The sequence below is a fragment of the Melanostigma gelatinosum genome, assembly GCF_949748355.1.
Source record: "Melanostigma gelatinosum genome assembly, chromosome: 15".
Classification (NCBI taxonomy): domain Eukaryota; kingdom Metazoa; phylum Chordata; class Actinopteri; order Perciformes; family Zoarcidae; genus Melanostigma; species Melanostigma gelatinosum.
The window spans coordinates 19,760,565-19,778,467 of NC_136648.1; the positions used below are offsets into that span (position 1 = coordinate 19,760,565).

The 17,903-nt window shown below is 44.7% G+C and overlaps 1 protein-coding gene across 3 annotated transcripts in view; it reads left to right on the forward strand.

The window, feature by feature from the left end:
* Positions 1 to 5,625: 5,625 nt before the first annotated feature.
* The window catches only part of zswim5 (zinc finger, SWIM-type containing 5), a gene marked incomplete at its 5' end in the record, with an annotated part of 55,522 nt that continues 43,244 nt past the window's right edge, over positions 5,626 to 17,903 (forward strand). For 2 of the 3 annotated variants that reach the window (XM_079284602.1, XM_079284601.1), the window contains one exon: positions 5,665 to 6,184. In XM_079284602.1, the coding sequence (XP_079140728.1) occupies positions 5,665 to 6,184 (520 nt within the window). Of the gene's footprint in view, positions 6,185 to 17,903 lie in introns of all 3 variants that reach the window. The other variant, XM_079284603.1, reaches the window with a different exon arrangement.

Genomic DNA, 17,903 nt, shown 5'->3' on the forward strand with positions numbered 1-17,903 from the left:
AACACAGTGTGCAATGTTTTTTGCCCACTGAGCTGACTCACCGCTGCACGTGGGAATTCTATTGCCTTGCTCAGGGGCAGGTCGATAGCAGTGGTAGGAGAGGAGAATCTCACTTTCCTCCTCCTCCTCACCGAGAATTTGTAATCCGGCCTGTGGATCCTCAACGGTGACCTTCCAATCGTAAAGCAGCCTCTCCTCCCTCAAGGCTCCTCCGCGAGCCGAGAACACGCCTCATGTTTACATCCCCCCCTGGACACTGGCATGCCGTGTGGATGTATGTGTGCCCAAACACGGGGGGTGTCTTTAACCTTTACCCTTCCTGCGCCGGGTGATAATGAGAGGAAATATACACAATGGAACCACTTTTCTCGTTGGAGGCAAGAGAGAGAAGGGGAGACAGCGAAAAACAGGATATGGAGGGGACAAAAAGACGCTCTGATACAGGGAGGAAAGAGAGAATAGGGTGTGACTCCGATAGCCAGAAAGAGTGATTGCCTATTGACTTGATGAGAGAGAGGATGCATCATTATATAATTGTAAATCCCAGAAAGATGGGGTGTAATAGGGCTTCCTCTCCTCCCACTGCTGCTTCGGTAATTCATCCCTCTCTCTTTCCGTCCTTTTTTATCTCTCTCTCTTTCGCCCTGTCACCCATCAATCTTTTTCCAATTACCTGCTCTGTCTATCCGCAAATCCATCATAATCATTTCCATGGTAACGGGTTGCATCCTCCATCGGCTTTGGCCTATTGTTCAATATAATTGCACGCCAAAAAAGGTCTTTAGAAGAGGCAAGGGGAAGCACAGAGACACACGGGTCTGGATATTGTCTCTGCGTTCGTGCGACAAATGTCTCCCCCACGTCTCCAAAGAGTTCACTTCAGAGGAGATAGTCTGCTTAATTTCTGCCGTGACGTCCATTCATCGGACATTTTATTGGTCATTATGTGCAGATTGGCTTCATCCCAGGCTGATGAAACATCTTATCCGCCCACACAACTGTCAATTACTGTGAAAATGAGAAAGCGGAGATGCCCATACAAGGTCAGAGAAGACCGTAAATGATTTGTTAGGAACGAACACTCTCCAAACACACATATCGAGGTGGCTTTATTTTATTTGGCAAGTCATAATTGTGAGTTAATGAACAACATTTTTGAGAGTGCCTCGTCCAACTTAATAAACTGATCTTTTTGGATGAAAATGAAAATGATGGAGGACAACAGTCCTAACGTATACTGACGTTTATGTCATAATATATCTTTTAGTATAAAAACTCCCTATTTGTGTTTCACCGAACAGTGTTTCCTGTTACACGCATACAATCTTTTCAAAATAAACTTCCGTCTTCACAGGAAACATCTTGGTTAGGTGTCGGCAATGAAACTCCTTGATAAGGTTGTGAAATAGATTGTGCAATACTAATAAAGCCACATTGCCTTCTCGTTTCACACGGGGCACGAACAACTCTCCTGGGTGAAAGCCCCGTTTTTGTTTGACTCATCCATCACCACTCCCATCCGCCCTGTGTAGGCTTGTCATGTCTTTATACTTTGTCGTTCACGATTACGTGGATTGCATACGAATCGGTTTCGTAGGTACCAGCGCTGGATGAAAACAGCTTGCTTGATTTGTCAAACTCTGACTGTTGAAGCATCATATTACTCCAGATAAACTTTGAAAAACATTTTCGCACGGGATGGGTGTGAATTACGTTCGCCATCACTTCCATTGGAAGCAAAATTAGGAAGAGATTTCTTAAATGAGGAGGAGGAATGATGACAGCAAGAAAAACTTGTTCAGTGTCCATATGAACACCTGAATATTGCTCCTAGAAAGACTTGACACCTTGTGAATCAACCCTTTAAGTTGAGTTATCCTCACCTGGCAATCAGATGAATTACTTCCAGTCAGGAGTCAAAAATAGTCATCTACGATGTCTTTTTGTCAACACTGTCCCCTACAAAATACCGTCCCCATATAACTAAACTTCACTCTCCACTACGGTTCAAGGGAAGACATTTTCTTGTTTGAAACACGTGGTTCGCATAAAACAAAACAAAAAATGCAACAAAACTACTTTTGTTAGATTTGATAAAAACAAAATGGTTTGGTTTAAAAATGATGAACAACAGCACTCGGTTATGTTCAGGCAACATCTGCAGATTGATTTAAAACGTATATCTGTGGGAAGTCAAAAGCAAACATGATCCACAACACAATATTCACAATGCAGTTCTGTTGTGCGGGTACGTCATTTTTAGGAGACGGGGCTGATTTTCGTTGTGAAATAATTTGCGTGCACCTCACAGAGAAAACACATGAAGTGCTTTAAAAAGGTCAACGAGTAGCCCACAGGTCTACCCCCCCCCCCCCCCCCAAAGACCTGAAGGGTTTAGCATGCTGAAAACAAAACACAGGTTATCCGACCACATCTTAAGGATAACTTGTTAATACGTGTTCTACATGGCCACACTTAGAATGCGGGTCTTTGGAGTTCAAGCCCCACCAACAACATTCTGCAAAGCTCTGATTGGTCGGTGTTTACATTCATACATTATGTTTGTGTAATGTATTTAGTTAAAAAGTTGACCAATTTGATAGTTTAACAAAAAGGTGTATTCTTTTAAAGTGGATACCGACCTCTACTACTGTATGTCCACAGGCAAATATAGCTTTTTTTTTTGTTCAATGGCTTATCGTAGAATCTGGTCTGTATAAACACACACACACATGCCAACAGGGACACAAGCCTGGTGTTGTCTGCTCCACCGCAGTTTGTCGGCCTGTTGCTATTCTTTCTGTTATTCAGCAGAGGAATGCTACATTCACTTACACAGGCAAACCAAAGGACCGTAGCCCTATACTCCAAAAAGTTCTCACAGTTTAAAGATGAAAATGTACCTAAAATATTAGTAAGATGCGGTCACTTTCATCGTGGTAGTTACAAATAAGGTCGTACGCTGAAATAGTATTACTTATGAGTAGTTTAGGGGATTGCAATTTCCAAAAAAGTAATTATGTTGCAGCTATAAATCCAAGTACCAGAACGTGATTTGGTTTTTTTTGTGCTAAGTAAGCTTCGGGGCCACCACATCTACTGGCATCAGAACAGGAAGTCAGTGGTAAAGTAGTAAAGCCCGCCTCTTGCTTGATTTGATTGGCTGCCTCGGTCAAGCGAGACATCGACGAGCGGTGCGACGCCGCGCGCCTGGGGCTGAAAAGTTGAGAATATTTGAACTGTCATGCGCGTTTAATACCGCCTGAAAAACGAGGCTCATTGCTCTGAATGTCTTTAACATGGCTCCGAACCCTCCGCGTCCTGCTGCGGCACACGGCCACAGAACTGCGTGCTGCACCCATTCAAATGAATGTGTATTCACTAACCTGAGGTCATTGATACCGATGGGCCACATAACGGTGGGAATACAATTAGCAAAACAGTAACTTTATTCATGAGGAGAAGCCGGGGAATCATTATCTCCTTTGACTTCAAATGCGCCAGTGTTTGGCAACTTCACCGTGATGTCAGAGGAAAAGTGCAACGATCATTTTAACAGCAATAAAAAACACATTCAATAGGAGTATGTATGTGTATATCTATTTCATTTGATTGTTTCTCATTTACTGGTGTTTGGTTTAAGTGTGTATTTTTCATTGCCAACTTTGTATTGCATCAATGGCTTACACCCAATAATTTAAATATGAAAGCGTATTTGAATATTAGCGAGCAGATCTGTCAGCGCTGGCATTCCACGCTGATAGGAGACTGGAATGTTTTGTTGTGTTGTTTAGTGACATGTAACATCAATCTAACTCTCTCTCTCCCTCCTCCCTCCCCCTCTCTCTGCCTGCTCAGCTGCATCAAGTCACACAGACATGTAGCTTTAGAGACAGGAAATTAAGAGATTGGGCTTTGAAAATAAAAGTCTCAATATTACCAGAGAACTTTTATTCAATAAAATGCTTGCCTGACATAACTGCATCTATGCTGTAGTTTCTGCTGCTGTGGAGGCCAGAGCAGGACAACACTAAAGGCAAAAGACAACCAATTCACAAACCAATCATTTTTTTTGGGGTCATAATAATGGGAATTTATATACATTTTAAATTATGACTTTGCTGATTATGATGGAAATTATGTTTCTAAATAACAACTGAATTTTTTAATTATATAAAATGAATTCATCTGGAATAATTGATTGACCTACATTGGCTGAAAAATTGATAATTTCACAACCTGGTAACATGATAAGTTACGCTTATTCCCGTTACGGGAATGAGCGGTCACTGAAACCTGTTATGGATTAATAAAGGTAAACATTAAAAACAATCTGTGTAGGTCTCTATGTAGGTCTGAACAACTGTGGTTCATGTTCAATCAATTGCTGATTTGAAATAGGGTCAGATAAGAGGATGTAGCAACCTCATATAATAAAGAATAGGTCAAACTATATAGTTTTCCTCCTCTGTGGTGAATTCCCTATAAAGAAACGGTGAAGTGAACTGAAGTTCAGCTATTTCAGAATAGGTCTGTAAAGCAATGTTTACCAACTTTTTTATTCTATTCAATCAAGCAATTGTGGCTTGAATTGATCTCCAGCATCATCACCAACAGTTATACTTCAGTAGAAGTCAACATTTGTAATGCATTCGTCAAAGGTATGCTGTGTTGCATTGTGTAAAAGGGTGTAGAAATATATTTATAAAAATATAAATTAGAGTAGTATGGTGAGTGCAACTGAATAATGTATGATGACAATACAAAGACCCTCGTGAGAAGTTTTAACCTTATTCGCTTAAACAATTCGCACACCCTCTGTCCCCCCTGGTGAGCTGCATGGACTCAGAGCCCTCCACTTCTAAGGGCTCTGCCACCACCGAGACTATGACCCCCTATGAGGAAGACGATGAGGAAGACGACGGCTCCACAACCGCTGAGAGTTCTGGGAGAGGATGTGGACATGGTGGAGGAGTACAAGTACCTGGGTGTCTCCATCGACAGCAGACTGAACTGGAAGAACAACATCAACGCTGTGTACTAGAAGGGGATGAGTCGACTCTTTTTCTTGAGGAAACTTCGATCCTTCAAGCAGGATGTGCAGCAGGATTCCTGCCCACTGCCATATCACTGTATAATAAATCACCTCTGGCCAAGTCAAACACAAGACTGTAACACTGATACACTGTTGTTGCTGCTGTTGGTGATCTTGTGCACGACTGTTTTGTTTGTTTTTATTTTTCCTACTGCGTTAACGTAATACAATTCTATTCAGTGTATATACTGTGCATTTTTATTACTTTGTTTTCTTAAATTGAATAGGTCCTGCTCTGTTATTTTATGATATTGTATATAGTGTGCATTTTCCATACCCAATATTTTATTTTATTGTGTAACCCTGTTTGCTGCTGCCACAGACAAATTTCCCCTTGGGGATGAAGAAAGTACTTTTCTATTCTATGCTATTCTATTTTCGGTGAAATGCCCATTTGTAAATACCACGTTTTATTTTGAAAGTTGTGCTCGGAAGCCTTGTCTGATATCCTGTCTGGCCTGACACTAGCTGCACAGTGTGCGCGCGTGCGTGTTTGAAAGTGTGTGTGTATGCGTGTGTGTACTCGGTGTCCGCACACCGTTCGTCTCGTCAGTGTTGATCGGCTCGCCATGGCGGAAGGACGCAGAGAACAGCCGCCCCATCCCCTCCTCTCCTTACCACCGGCCAGCAAGCGACCCTGCCTGCGCCCTGCTCCCCGAGGACCCGGCCCGGGGCCCGGCCACGGCAGCGGGTTGCCCAGCTCCCGGTTTCGTTCTCCGGAGTCCTTACTGGACTGCGCCGCAAAGGCAGTAGCGGAAAAGTGGGCCTTCGAGAGAGTGGAGGAGCGCTTCGAGCGGATCCCGGAGCCCGTCCAGCGCCGCATCGTCTACTGGTCTTTTCCCCGCAACGAAAAGGAGATATGCATGTACTCTTCGTTTCAGTGCCGAGTCGCCGGCGAGGAGGGTCCGTCGGCGGCTACCGGCGGAGCTGTAGGTGCTGGGTCCGGAGCTACAATCGCCGGCGGAGGATCTACCGGTACGACGGCTACCGTGGGGGCAGCCGGAGCAGTGGGGACGGGAGACGGACTGCCTTTCCGCCGGGGTATCCGGCTGCTGGAGACCGGTTGTGTGGAAAACGTTTTACAAGTCGGTAAGTGGAATATTATAATAAAAACGAAGCGAAGCTTTTTGACACCAAACACTGTGGACCGTTTCCAAGTCTCGGCTGCTGGATCTCTACTGGGGATGATTGATGGAAGTTTTCGCTGCTGTCGTGGAAAGTATGCAAAGCGGCTATTTCCCCCGAATATACAACCACACTTTGCTCTGTGCGTGTTTTTAGTTTAGTGGGCTTACGAGGAAACGTTTGCTGTCAGTTTTTCGACCTTTTATCGGCCCCTCTGTGAAAAGAGAAGCGAAAATAATGTCGCTGGCTAGCATAGCAGAGCAGCTGCTGTTAAAAAATTAAAGGGCTTCTTCCTATTGTGGCTTTTCATTACTCCGGAGCTCCACCGCCGGCTGCTGCGTCTTTGCCCGGCTTTGCCTTGACACGTTGAAGCCTCGCTGTGCGCGCGCGTGTGTGTGTGTGTGTGTGGGTACGGATTTTCAAACACGAGAAAACCGTGTTTAGTCAACTATCAAGCACTCTCCTTCCTCTCCGGGGCTCCTTGTCGACGGTCGGAGCTGGCTGGAGCCGTAACCCGGGCAGGCGGGCAGGCGGGCAGGGGGGAGGCGCGGAAGGAGGAGGGTTGACAGACGCGGATACAAAAGCGTCGTAGCGTCGGGGCTTTATTTTTGTTTGTGCGAATGCCTCGTTGCAAAAAAAAGTCGTTTCTTCTTTAACTCGCCGTCGGTTGAGGACGGCTTAGGCGAGGAACAAAGGCGGTTATTGGGTCCCTTATTATGATTAATCCAACGTTAATCCTTAAAAAAAAAAAGATAAAATCCCCCCGCAGCTTTTTGTTTATTTGCCACTGCTGGTCGGACCGGACAAAGAGCGCAGTCGCCACCAGCGTGGAGAATACACGCTAGTGTTTTGTGTTGTTTTCATGTTTATTACTTAAGTTAACCCGTTAGCACTCTGCCTATAACGCTAAACTGCGTTTTATTAGCGCGTTTACCCGCAGCCTCTCAGTCGCTCGCAACACAAAAGGGCTTCTCAGTCGAAATGATCGATAAGCGTCTCGCGTTTCCAGCGCTCTGCGGAGAGAGGGCTGTTTCCAAACAAAGGGCCATTCCGCAGAGCTTCATCTCCACTCACGCTCTCATTAGCTCACACGCACCCGGCTCCGCGCAGCCACATAATTAGCTTTAGACATCGGGGAAATAGCTGCGATGAAACCGATAGATTGTGGGGGGAAGACAAAAAAAACAACAACCAGCCTTTTGTGGGTACCGGGAGACTGATTTTCTTCGGCCATATGGTGTGAGAGCCACTGGAGCTTGTCTGGGGGTTTCATGTTCCAAGGTATCTGGAGAGAGGGGGGGGGGAGGGGCGGAGGACTGTGGCTGCTGCTGCGTTTCTCTGTGAATGCCTGTATCTAATTGCATCGTATATGCTTATCGATTCCACCCCCATAATTAAATGAAATTTGAGACTTGTGAAAATGAAAGTGAGACATTTGCTCTCAGTGTGTCGCTGTTTGGCTTGATGAGTTCTGGTCCGTCTGAGGAAGTTGATTGTGTCAGTTATTGAAGTTGTCCTTTACATTTGCACCAGATGCAGGGCTTGTTTGTAAACCATAACTTTTAGTGAAGGGTGTTTGAGCTAGTTCGAAGCGGTGACCTACTTTTAAACACTTCCTGTCATTACAAAGACATCGACCTGCTGCTCCAACACACACGCACACACACACACACGCGCGCACACACACACAGGTGAAACTGTATCTTGTGTGTGAGCAGAACTGGGGGAATAATCTGCCCCCCCCCCCCCCCCCCCCCCCCCCAAAGGTCAGCCATAAAGCAGGCAGGCACACGGTTTTGTCTTGTCTGTCAACAACAAACGCAGAAGACGGGGGCCAAATAGCTGTGTGACACCAAGATAAGATTTGGCTTGTTCCAACACTGCACACACCACGGGAACCAGTTACCATGGCGGGGTGTTCACTGACTCACCTAACAGGGGAACAATTGGTTTTGCTGCACAGCTGGATTTCGGATGGGCTGTGCGACCGAGCACGCCGCTCATTAAGGATCGTGTTACGCAACCTGTACAACGGCAGTGGCAAGATCGCTTTCACCCGACATGGCATAATATAATCGCCACTTAGAGTAGCGACAAGTACTTTTTTTTCCCTTTTTGTTTTTTGAAGCAAGCGAGATGGACTCGCCAAGCGCTCTTTGTAATAGGAACTTAGCCGGGGGGGCGTTTGGAGCGAGACAAGACGGCGTAAATGGTTTGTACACCAAAACCAACTGCTTTTATTCCACTTTAATTCAGTTCAGTTTGCTGTAAGTCATCATCTGTCTGCATGGAGCCGGGGCTGGGTGATGCTGCTGTTGGTTTGTCCGCTGGTGCACGACAGGTTGTAAAGACACCCACCAAGCACGCAACCAGACACACTGGAAACACTGAAGCCAGGCCATCACGAGATATGATTTATATTTTTTTCGTCATTCCTCACAGCCATCACAAGCACAGAGGGAGCTCCTGTTCCCCATCACAACTCAAACTCGTCTGGAGACTTTGTCCCGGTTTCTCAGAATCTGCGTGCCTGAAGCCAGATCTGGAATTGCTCTTGTTTTTTGTTTTTTCCAGGTAATTGCTAATGAGATCTAGTGCGAAGGAAGGGGGGGGGGGGGGGGGGTGTCTGTGGTCTGCTTCTCTACTGTGTGGGACTTGGCAGAATCGGTGTCTGAGTCTCGGAAAGTTCAAGACCAGACTAGGAGGAGTTTCCTGCTGCCCTTAAAGTTTGCATATGCACCAGGCCTCCAGCAAGCTGAGTAATAATAACATGGTTTGGGAAAAGAGGGTGGATTCAGTAGGAACTGATAATGTGTTGCCATCAAAGATGTCCGTGTATGCATCAACAATTAAAAAAAATGAGTTTGTCTGCCCTCCACCCATTACACGCGAAGGTCTTTGTCTGTCAGCCTCTTAAGCGATACTGACTGATTGAAGAGACGTGAGCTCATCAGCAACTCATCGGCCCATGTGTTCATAATAATCTACTCCTCGCTCCGAGTCATAATTAGAATAATCAAAGCTAAGCGTGCTTGTATTTGGAAAAAAAGCACACGCATACACACACACACACATGTGCACCCAGAAGCCCCTTCGTCAGAGCCTTATAAAGTCCTCAGAGAGCGGGAGGAAGGGAAAAAAGACGATGGGGGGGGGGGGGGTTCTTAAGCTTTGAGTCAAGCTTTGGGATTATTGGGTCATGCTTTGTTACCCAGCTGTAGAGAAACCCCTTGTTCACAGAAAGAGGCGGGGGGGGGGGTCCTGTGTGTGTGTGTGTGTGTGTGTGTGTCCGTGTCCCCTGTCGCTGCAACGTCACATAAAGCTGTAATGGGTCCCCGACGCCTTTTGAAGCACCGGTGACTCTGAGAAAGCGAGGCAGCAAAGTTGAACAGGATTAAAATGTATGGGAGAGTCAGTCAGCCCACACTGCGGGGCGGCTGAACTCTGAGCATCGCACGTCCTGAAGCCACCGCCTTTTAATCAGGGCTGGGTTGTAAGCGTCAGCACTTCTTGGTACCGATTGAGTGTCTGAACAGTACTAAAAGTTGACTCATCGAATACCTGGTCATTCTTTTTCTAAATTTATTCTGGGATCAGACAGCATTCTAATCAATTCCAGATGATTCCACTGATAACTTCCCGACTTACATCTCTCAGAGAATCTATGGAATACCGTTTGGCGATTCCGGTTTTGTTTTTGCATCACACTTCACATTACCACTCAGTTCAATGCGATCAACAAACAGTGTAATGATGGAAATATTCATTTATTTTATTTGTTATGACTTAATTTGAAACTGTTAGGTTCATTTTGCACAGAAAGTTTTGATAAAATGAGAAAGGAAAGTTATTTATTGACTTCCCAGAAAACATACTATATCGTAATATGTATAGTTATCGAGATATGAAATCACCGACATCAGGATAGCTGGCAACTAATGCAAAATAATGAAAAATGTATAATAAATGTAATGTATTGAAAAATGTATTGAAAAAGTCCGTCCCGGAGTGACGTCTCTAAATTGCTTCAAAACCCCCCCAAATTCATATCGCAATGATATGAAACAGACAAGAGCAGCAAATCCTCAAATTCAAGATGCCGAAAACTGTGAATGTTTGGTCATGTTTTTGGCATATATATGAGATGGCCTTTGGAGAAACTTTACCCTGAAGTGTGTAAAAGAGCAGCTATCTGCATCAGATTCCCCATCAGTTTGAATGTGGAGGTCCTATGGGGTTCCTACTTGTTATCACTGGTTCATGTGTGATTCTCAGTTTGTTGAGTGACTGTGTGTGTGTGTGTGTGTGTGTGTGTGTGTGTGTGTGTGTGTGTGTGTGTGTGTGTGTGTGTGTGTGTGTGTGTGTGGGGAGGGAGGTGTTGGTGATCGGTCTTGCCAGTATTTCCTCAGCTGTAATTTCCCGGCAGAATGGCCGCGGGGTTCCGTGTTGTGGAGCAGCTCGCGAGCCTCTGGCGTAAATCCTCTCCCCGATGGCTCAAGAGTGTTGCGCTTAGAGTGTTTCGCTTCAAGACCGAAGGAGGCGGTGAGCTCATCCTCCCTCGCCTCATCCCCCGATCTTTTCTCATGACTCGACACACCTAATTTTCCCTCTTTCTGCTCTCCATCCTAATTCCTTCATCTGCTTTTCACTCGACGCAACAATATGTAACTCTGTTTTTCGTGCCCATTTTTATATGTTCCTCTACACATTCTCTCCATTTCTGTGCCTTGCATCAGTAAAAGATGACTCACTTTAATCATATTCTGTTTGTAGGCTCCCGCATAGTAAAGAGTTGTTAGTGGGCCAAGGCGAGATCTCGGAGGGTTTCCTTTTCTTCTTCTTTGCTTTGCTTCTGCCACTGGTCGAGGAAGTGTTGGTGGTTGGTGGGGGAAACTGGAAAGAGTCGGTCATGACTCCGTTGAACGAGGTCAGACGGTTGACAGCAACACTGGCGGCGTCGGGATGTTTGCTCACATTTCCTCTGTGTAACCTCGGGTAAAGTCACAGAGGGCGGTCCCCTGGATGACTGTAAGCTGTGAATGTGTGTGTTCTGGAGCACGTAATAGCATGTACTGTAAGTGTTGGAAGATTTTACTGGTTGTCTTCATTGTTGGCTCTTCGGTCCAGTCTACAGACTGGAAACTACTATAGACCCTTGCACAGCAAGTCCGTATATTTTCGTATGCTTAAAAAATAGACGGGCCCTCACGTTGTGTGAATCCCGTTTACACGACTCCGAAACTTTTGTCTGTCATTAATGTTTTTCGGAAGAGGTTGGATTTTTTCTTTTTACTCTTAATACTATAATGTAGCGTACTTTTCCATATCGGGCATTTTTATAAAACTTTTTGTCTTTATTTACAGCTTTAATTTTGCGTCAAGTCACAATTTACAAACACAAATGTTCTTATTTTTACTGACGGTATTTGTTTCTTTTGACTGTACTTTACGTTATCTACGATTCTATTAATGTACAGCAGTGTAATTGGATTCTTATGTCTGGCTGCTTTCGTGGTAAAGCCCTTTGAAACTTTGATTTACATTCTTTAAATGCTGACCATTATACTCATTTAAAGCAATGGTACATTTTCAACTTGCAAGTGCTTTAACCTTCACATCAGTGGTAATTGTAGTTGGATGCCGGGACATTAATTTGCAAAAGCACATCTTTTCTTTATTTTCTTCCTCCTTAAGTGCATTTCTTCTTTATCTATTTATCTTATCCGTGCATATTCACAGCAGAGCCCATTCTGTGCCACGACTTAAGCCACTTAAGCAAACACACACACACACACACACACACACACACACACACACACACACACACACACACACACAGGCCGTCTTCAGCCAGACAGACGACATTTAATCGTGTAATTAATTCTGTGCCCGCCACACTCGAAAAGAGAGAAACTGGTAAAACAACTCGTCCCCGCACTCTTATTAGCTCTCGGAGAGGCTGGTGAAAGATGAAGCCATTAGGACCACGCGCTGTTGTCGTATTCATCAAAGGAAGAGGCGCCTGTACGCACGCGTGTACGCACGCGTGTGCGCACGAGGGCTGATTACCTAAAATATTACTCGGAGGTTGTCGTTTTAGGGCTTCCTTCCATAACCACCAAGTAACAACAAAAAAAAGAGGGTTTGAAGCAGCAAACATATTCTTAACAGATCGGTTAGGTGTGTGGGGGTGACAAAGAAAGACGGGTTTAATTAAACCTGTCAAACTCTTTTTTTTATATTCACACAATTGTTCGCATCACAGTTTGTGTGTGTCGACAGATCGCAACACCGTGATTACTTTGTCCCTGTTCAAATAGTTATTGCAACCATAGACTAGACGATTTGTGTCGTCGCCATCTTTGGTTACGACCTTCGCCATGTTGGGTCTTCTTTGCAACCAATGAACAGAAGTTATCATGTTTGGATTGTGGAGGAGTGATGTAAAGACGCCGTATACGGCTCTGGTTCGCGCAGCAACCTGTCAATCACAATAAGCCCGTCCTAAAGCATACTCAGCTTTATGGTCTGTTTGACTCCTAAGGGACCATCATTTACTAAATGAACATCATGCTGTATCGAAGACTTGAAACTAGAGACTGAGACCATAAACTCATGTTTACAATGTTTACTGAGGGAATAAATCAAGTCATTTCCTCATAGACTTCTATACAGCCAGACTTCTTTTTGCAGCCGGAGGATGAACGTTAACGGAGGTTGCATTGACTTACATTATGGTTCTTTCAAGCGCATTTCAGTGAAGAATAAGCATTGGGGCGAAGGTTTATTATGATTATGAAGCAGTCATGATGTGTTCAAAGTTTGGTGAGAAACTAGAATAGATCCAGTTGTTCGCCCTACTTCTTATCAGCTACATAAGATGGAATTAAACTAGTGCCAGGATGTTTTTCTAATAAAAGCACGTATTTAAATAAAAATACAATTATTTATTCCTCAATCATTTCAGTGGTGTATTGTTATGCAAATAGCAACTTACAAACGTAGAGAAATTTCAGGACGGTAAGAAAAAAAGAAAAGTTACCGATAACCTTGCTGTCATTTTTAGTTCTTAGTAAGAAAATCGGCAGGACTGACTATAACAGAATCAACCAAGAAAATTGCAATCTCTGTTTTTTTGGAAGCTTATTCTCTGCTCTTTTGCGGTAAATGGCATTACCTGTTTGCAAAAGAAAAATGTCTCCTGGGACATTTGACCATTTGCAGAGATGGGAAAGGTTTCATGAACTGGGTATGGATATTACCAACGCACCATTGAATTAGTGTAAAAACTAGCTAGCTTGTTACTTTGGCTTTTAAAATGGAAGTGTTGCTTCAGCGCAGCACCCACTCCTGTGAAATGATGAATCCCGGCTCTTTCCTCGCTGTATTTCCAGCATTGTGCTTCTCCTGCGTGCTCTCTGTTTAAACCTGGCCTTCGGGTATTTCAGACACATTTTTTTGCAGCTCTTCCATTTTGTCTCCGGACTTGTTTGCAGTTTGCAAGCGCTAAAAAAAAGAAGAAAAAAAGGTATTCTTCGCCATCGGTACTGTTTGCTCAGCCACTCGTCCCTCAACAACAGATCCTGTCTTACAGTTGTCAGCACAACATGTGTGTTTATGGAGGCTGTGTGTGTGTCTGCACATGTGATGAGATTTAAAACACACAGAGCAAACAGGTTTTTTTACCACTCCTGTCCTGTTTTCAAGCCCTCCCAGTCCCATGTGCATTTCCCTCCGTCTTCAGTGCTTTTACTTTGGGTGGTGGGTGTGCAATTATCAGACAAGGTCAATGGTGGCCGTGTCCTTTTTCACGTTTGAAGCTGGCAGCCTGCTGAATTCAGGTATTGCACTGTTCCACACCTGTCTTTTTATTGTGTGTGTGTGTGTTTACATTTGGCCCTGGCCACGTCTCGGAAAGAGAGGCTGGACATGAAAGAGAAGGCCGAGGCTGGCAGGCCGGACTATTATATCCTTGTTTGGTTGTAATTGCCTCACAAATGTCTGAGAGAAATGGACAGACGTGGAGGGGGAAAGGGAGCATTTGAAATGCAAAACAGACCCCAAACACTGTCTGGTGTTCCTGAATTCCGGCTCATTCCGGGCTGTAGCTTCAACAAGACGGGGAAAATCCAGGGTGAATTAGGTGAGGGAGGAAAAGCAGTGACAGTTCACATTGTAGAAAAATGCCAAAAAGTTAAATCTCTGTTTGGACCTCCTATGTGGAGGATGTGATTGTTCGCGTGGATTTTTACTTTATTTGGACTACATGAAAGATGAAGTTGTGTCAGTTTTTTTTTTTACCCCCAAATTCAAACTTCCAGTGAAACCTTTCTTGTTGAAGTGGGGGAGGGACATCAGCAGCATCACTCTCTTCATCTCTGTGGTGCTATTGATTACTTGATGGTTGGATGGAACGCATTCAAGCAGAACCCTCGTTCAAGGCGTCTGGATGTGTGTCTGTCTTTTAAAAAAAAATTGTATTAGCTGCGTGCAATTTTGGAAGATTCCAGAAAAGCTGAAAGGGATATATTTTTTACATTAGGCGGTGTGACCTGTGGAGGAAGTTTGCAGCTTTTCGGATGGAAGGGAAAATATGGGGCCAGCTAGCAAAAACCTTTCAACCAAAGTTTCTATTTTTATTTTATTTTTTTTAAATTTCTTTTTTTAAATTTTTTTTTTTTGTAATTTAGTTAAAGCCCCAATTTCTTTCTCTCTCTTTTTTAAAATTAACTTCTTTGTATTCAGTTCTATCAAATTGCTAAGTTTCCAAGGTGGAGTTTGTTGACAGGCTAAAGAAAACACGGGACAAGAGACGATCTACCTTTTGGGAAATAATACCTACACGAAACGCACCACGTGAAAGAGTCTCTTAAGTGATGTGATTTATATTTTCCACATGTGCTGCATTTCGAGCACGGCACTCTCTCGCCCTTGCTTTAGCGTCCGCCGGTCTGTGTGCCGATGCTTTCCGTCTCACCTTTGAAGGAGGGGAATCGTGTGCTTCCATCGTGCCGCCCATCTCCACTTGAGGTGGGCGGTTGTGGATCATAGATATCAGGCGCACAGATGGTCATCACATATTTTTTCTATCTTGAATCCACGCGTAGTTGTGTATCGCAGCGAGCGCCTGTGTCCTATGTTCTTACCCGATCTCCACAGCACTCAGATACCCCCCCACACACACACCCCCACAACAGCGCTATTACTGCCAACAAGACAGACATGGGCCCACAGAGTCCATTGTGTGTGAGACATCCATTATTGTAGGATTAGAAACTATTTCCATACATCTGTCTGACTTTGATGGGAGGAAATGCGAGTCGACAACCACGCCGCGCGTCTTTTTCTGTTCGCTCGGCATCATCATGGCTTACAGAAAAAATCTTCACAGTTCTTTTACGGTCCTCAAATAGATTCATCAGCACTGACCCCTCCTCTATTTTATTTTATTTATTTTTTTAAAGCGATCTGGTCTTTTCTGATAGCTAAGGTTTTGTCTCTCCCTGGTCATCGCTCCTTCTCTCCCCAAATGTGTGGATAAGGTTTTAAAGGAAGCACTTACCGCCAAAGCTACGAATAATTATATCACTTAGAGACCAAGTCCCCCTATTATGGTGATTCAGTCAGTGTGCATTAGCAAATGGGCCGGGGGCCTCCTGTGTGGCGGAATTATTCAGAGTCGTGCGCCGCGTGAATCTGAAATGTGACCAGCGGCCCACTTTGTAACCCCCCCCCCCCCCCCCCAAAAAAAAAGAAGTCTCCTCCACTCCCATGTTCCTTTGTGAACGTAGTCAGTGCCACTCTATTTCATCTGACTGTTTACATACAGCTGAAAGCCTTTCAAACCTTTTAAGATGAAGTTATAAAGATGATGCAATTAAACATCTTGATTAGTACTGCCTGTGTAATCTTGATCATACTCATGAAAGGACTAATGCAGCAACTAAACCGCGATGAAGATCAACTGATCACAGAGAGTCAAACTAAGTGTTGGCCACCTGCTAACTCGTATACCGGTTTTACTACCTGGGGCAGCAGCAGAAGCTGTAAACGCACAGGCAACATAGGCCTCAAAAAAGGTATTTTGCAGGGATCGATGTTACCGGTTGCCAAGTCGCTACTGGCAATCGTCTCTGAGAAATTGGAAACCACTTTTCAACCCACAATCCACGGCTTCAATGCCGGAGGTGCCAACGGACGGATGTGGTGGGAGTCGGAACAAAGGTCCAGAAAAAGCATCGTTTGAAAGGGAGAGAGAGCAGATGATCAAACAACCAGCAACCTGATGTGTGAATAACACAACATGACATAACAGCTGCACCACTGCTGCTGTGTGTACCAGCAACTGATAACACGTGAGATTCAGATAAAACACAAAGAATTATGTTATGTGTAATAAAGATTTTGGTCTTTTATGTCACATTGTCATTACTAAGCTGACTTATAAGAATCTTCATTATTTAAAGTAAAAGGTGACTAAAAATGGTTTCAGTTTCGGCAATCGAAAGCTGAGGCCTGGTTACCAGCCTGGCAACCACTTTAAGCCCTTAGCGTTGAGCTCCATCATGGCTCACACGCTAGCAAACACCTGCTAGCTTACACCTGTAGCATCATCATTGTTGATTTGGAGGCATGTCTTACCACAATTAAGTTCAATATTCACTCTTATTATCGTTCCGTTTTAGTATCAAAAACAAGTCTGTTGATAATCGCACCAGCTAGTTCAGGTGGATTCTGTGGGGGGTTTTTTTTGTGTCGAAGTGAAGCATTGTTGCTACCAGTTTGGGTACGTTAGCGTTTAGCTTCCCTCAAAAGAAAGTGATTCAGTTTCATGTAGCTCAACTCTTGCATTTCCTGCACCTGTCCGACTTCTTTGCACCATGTGAGTGAATATTCACATACACGGGAACACACGTGTCACATTTGGGGGGCTTTAACGTAAACATAAGGAGGGTGGACGATGCCTCCTCAACACTTGTTAGTTGAATGCATGCGTTAATGTGAACTTTATTTTAACCTTCATACGTCATTCTGCTTTATTCCTCACAATTTCCACCTTCTTCTTTTCTCCGCCTGTCCGCCCGCCTCCCTCTCCTCTTTATCTCCCCGCCTGCTAATAACAGCACTCTGTGTGGGTTTCTTTGGAGGAAGGCCTGCCACGGCAGTCTCACCGACAAATGAATGGTTAAGACTGACTGCAGAGAGACGACGAGGAGGAAGAGGAGAGCAGGACGCAAGGGTGAAAAAGGGCCGCGGTTAGGTACGAGACAGGATGGGTGAGGAAGGGTGACCAGAGAGAGAAGAGAGGTTGTCGAGGAAGAAAGGAGGGATGGATGGAAGGGGGGGTGAAGTGAGGAAGAGGAGAGCTAAATGGCAAATGTACAAGTATATGACTCACCTGTCACCTCTGGCTCACCCTTTCCCCCACACACACACACACACACACACACACACACTCTGCAGTCACAAAAAAGCCAACGGGGTGGGAGGAACCTCATTAGGCTCTCAGCAGTCCATCACACACAGGAGAGAGAGGCTACTGAGCTCCATGGTGGGGGATGGGGATGCCCTGAGAAAATAGAGGAGCAGAGGGAGGAATGAAATTGAATTGATGGGAGCAGTCAAGTGCAGCCACACACACACACAAGGGACATATGAGGACGAGCTCCCACCACACACACAC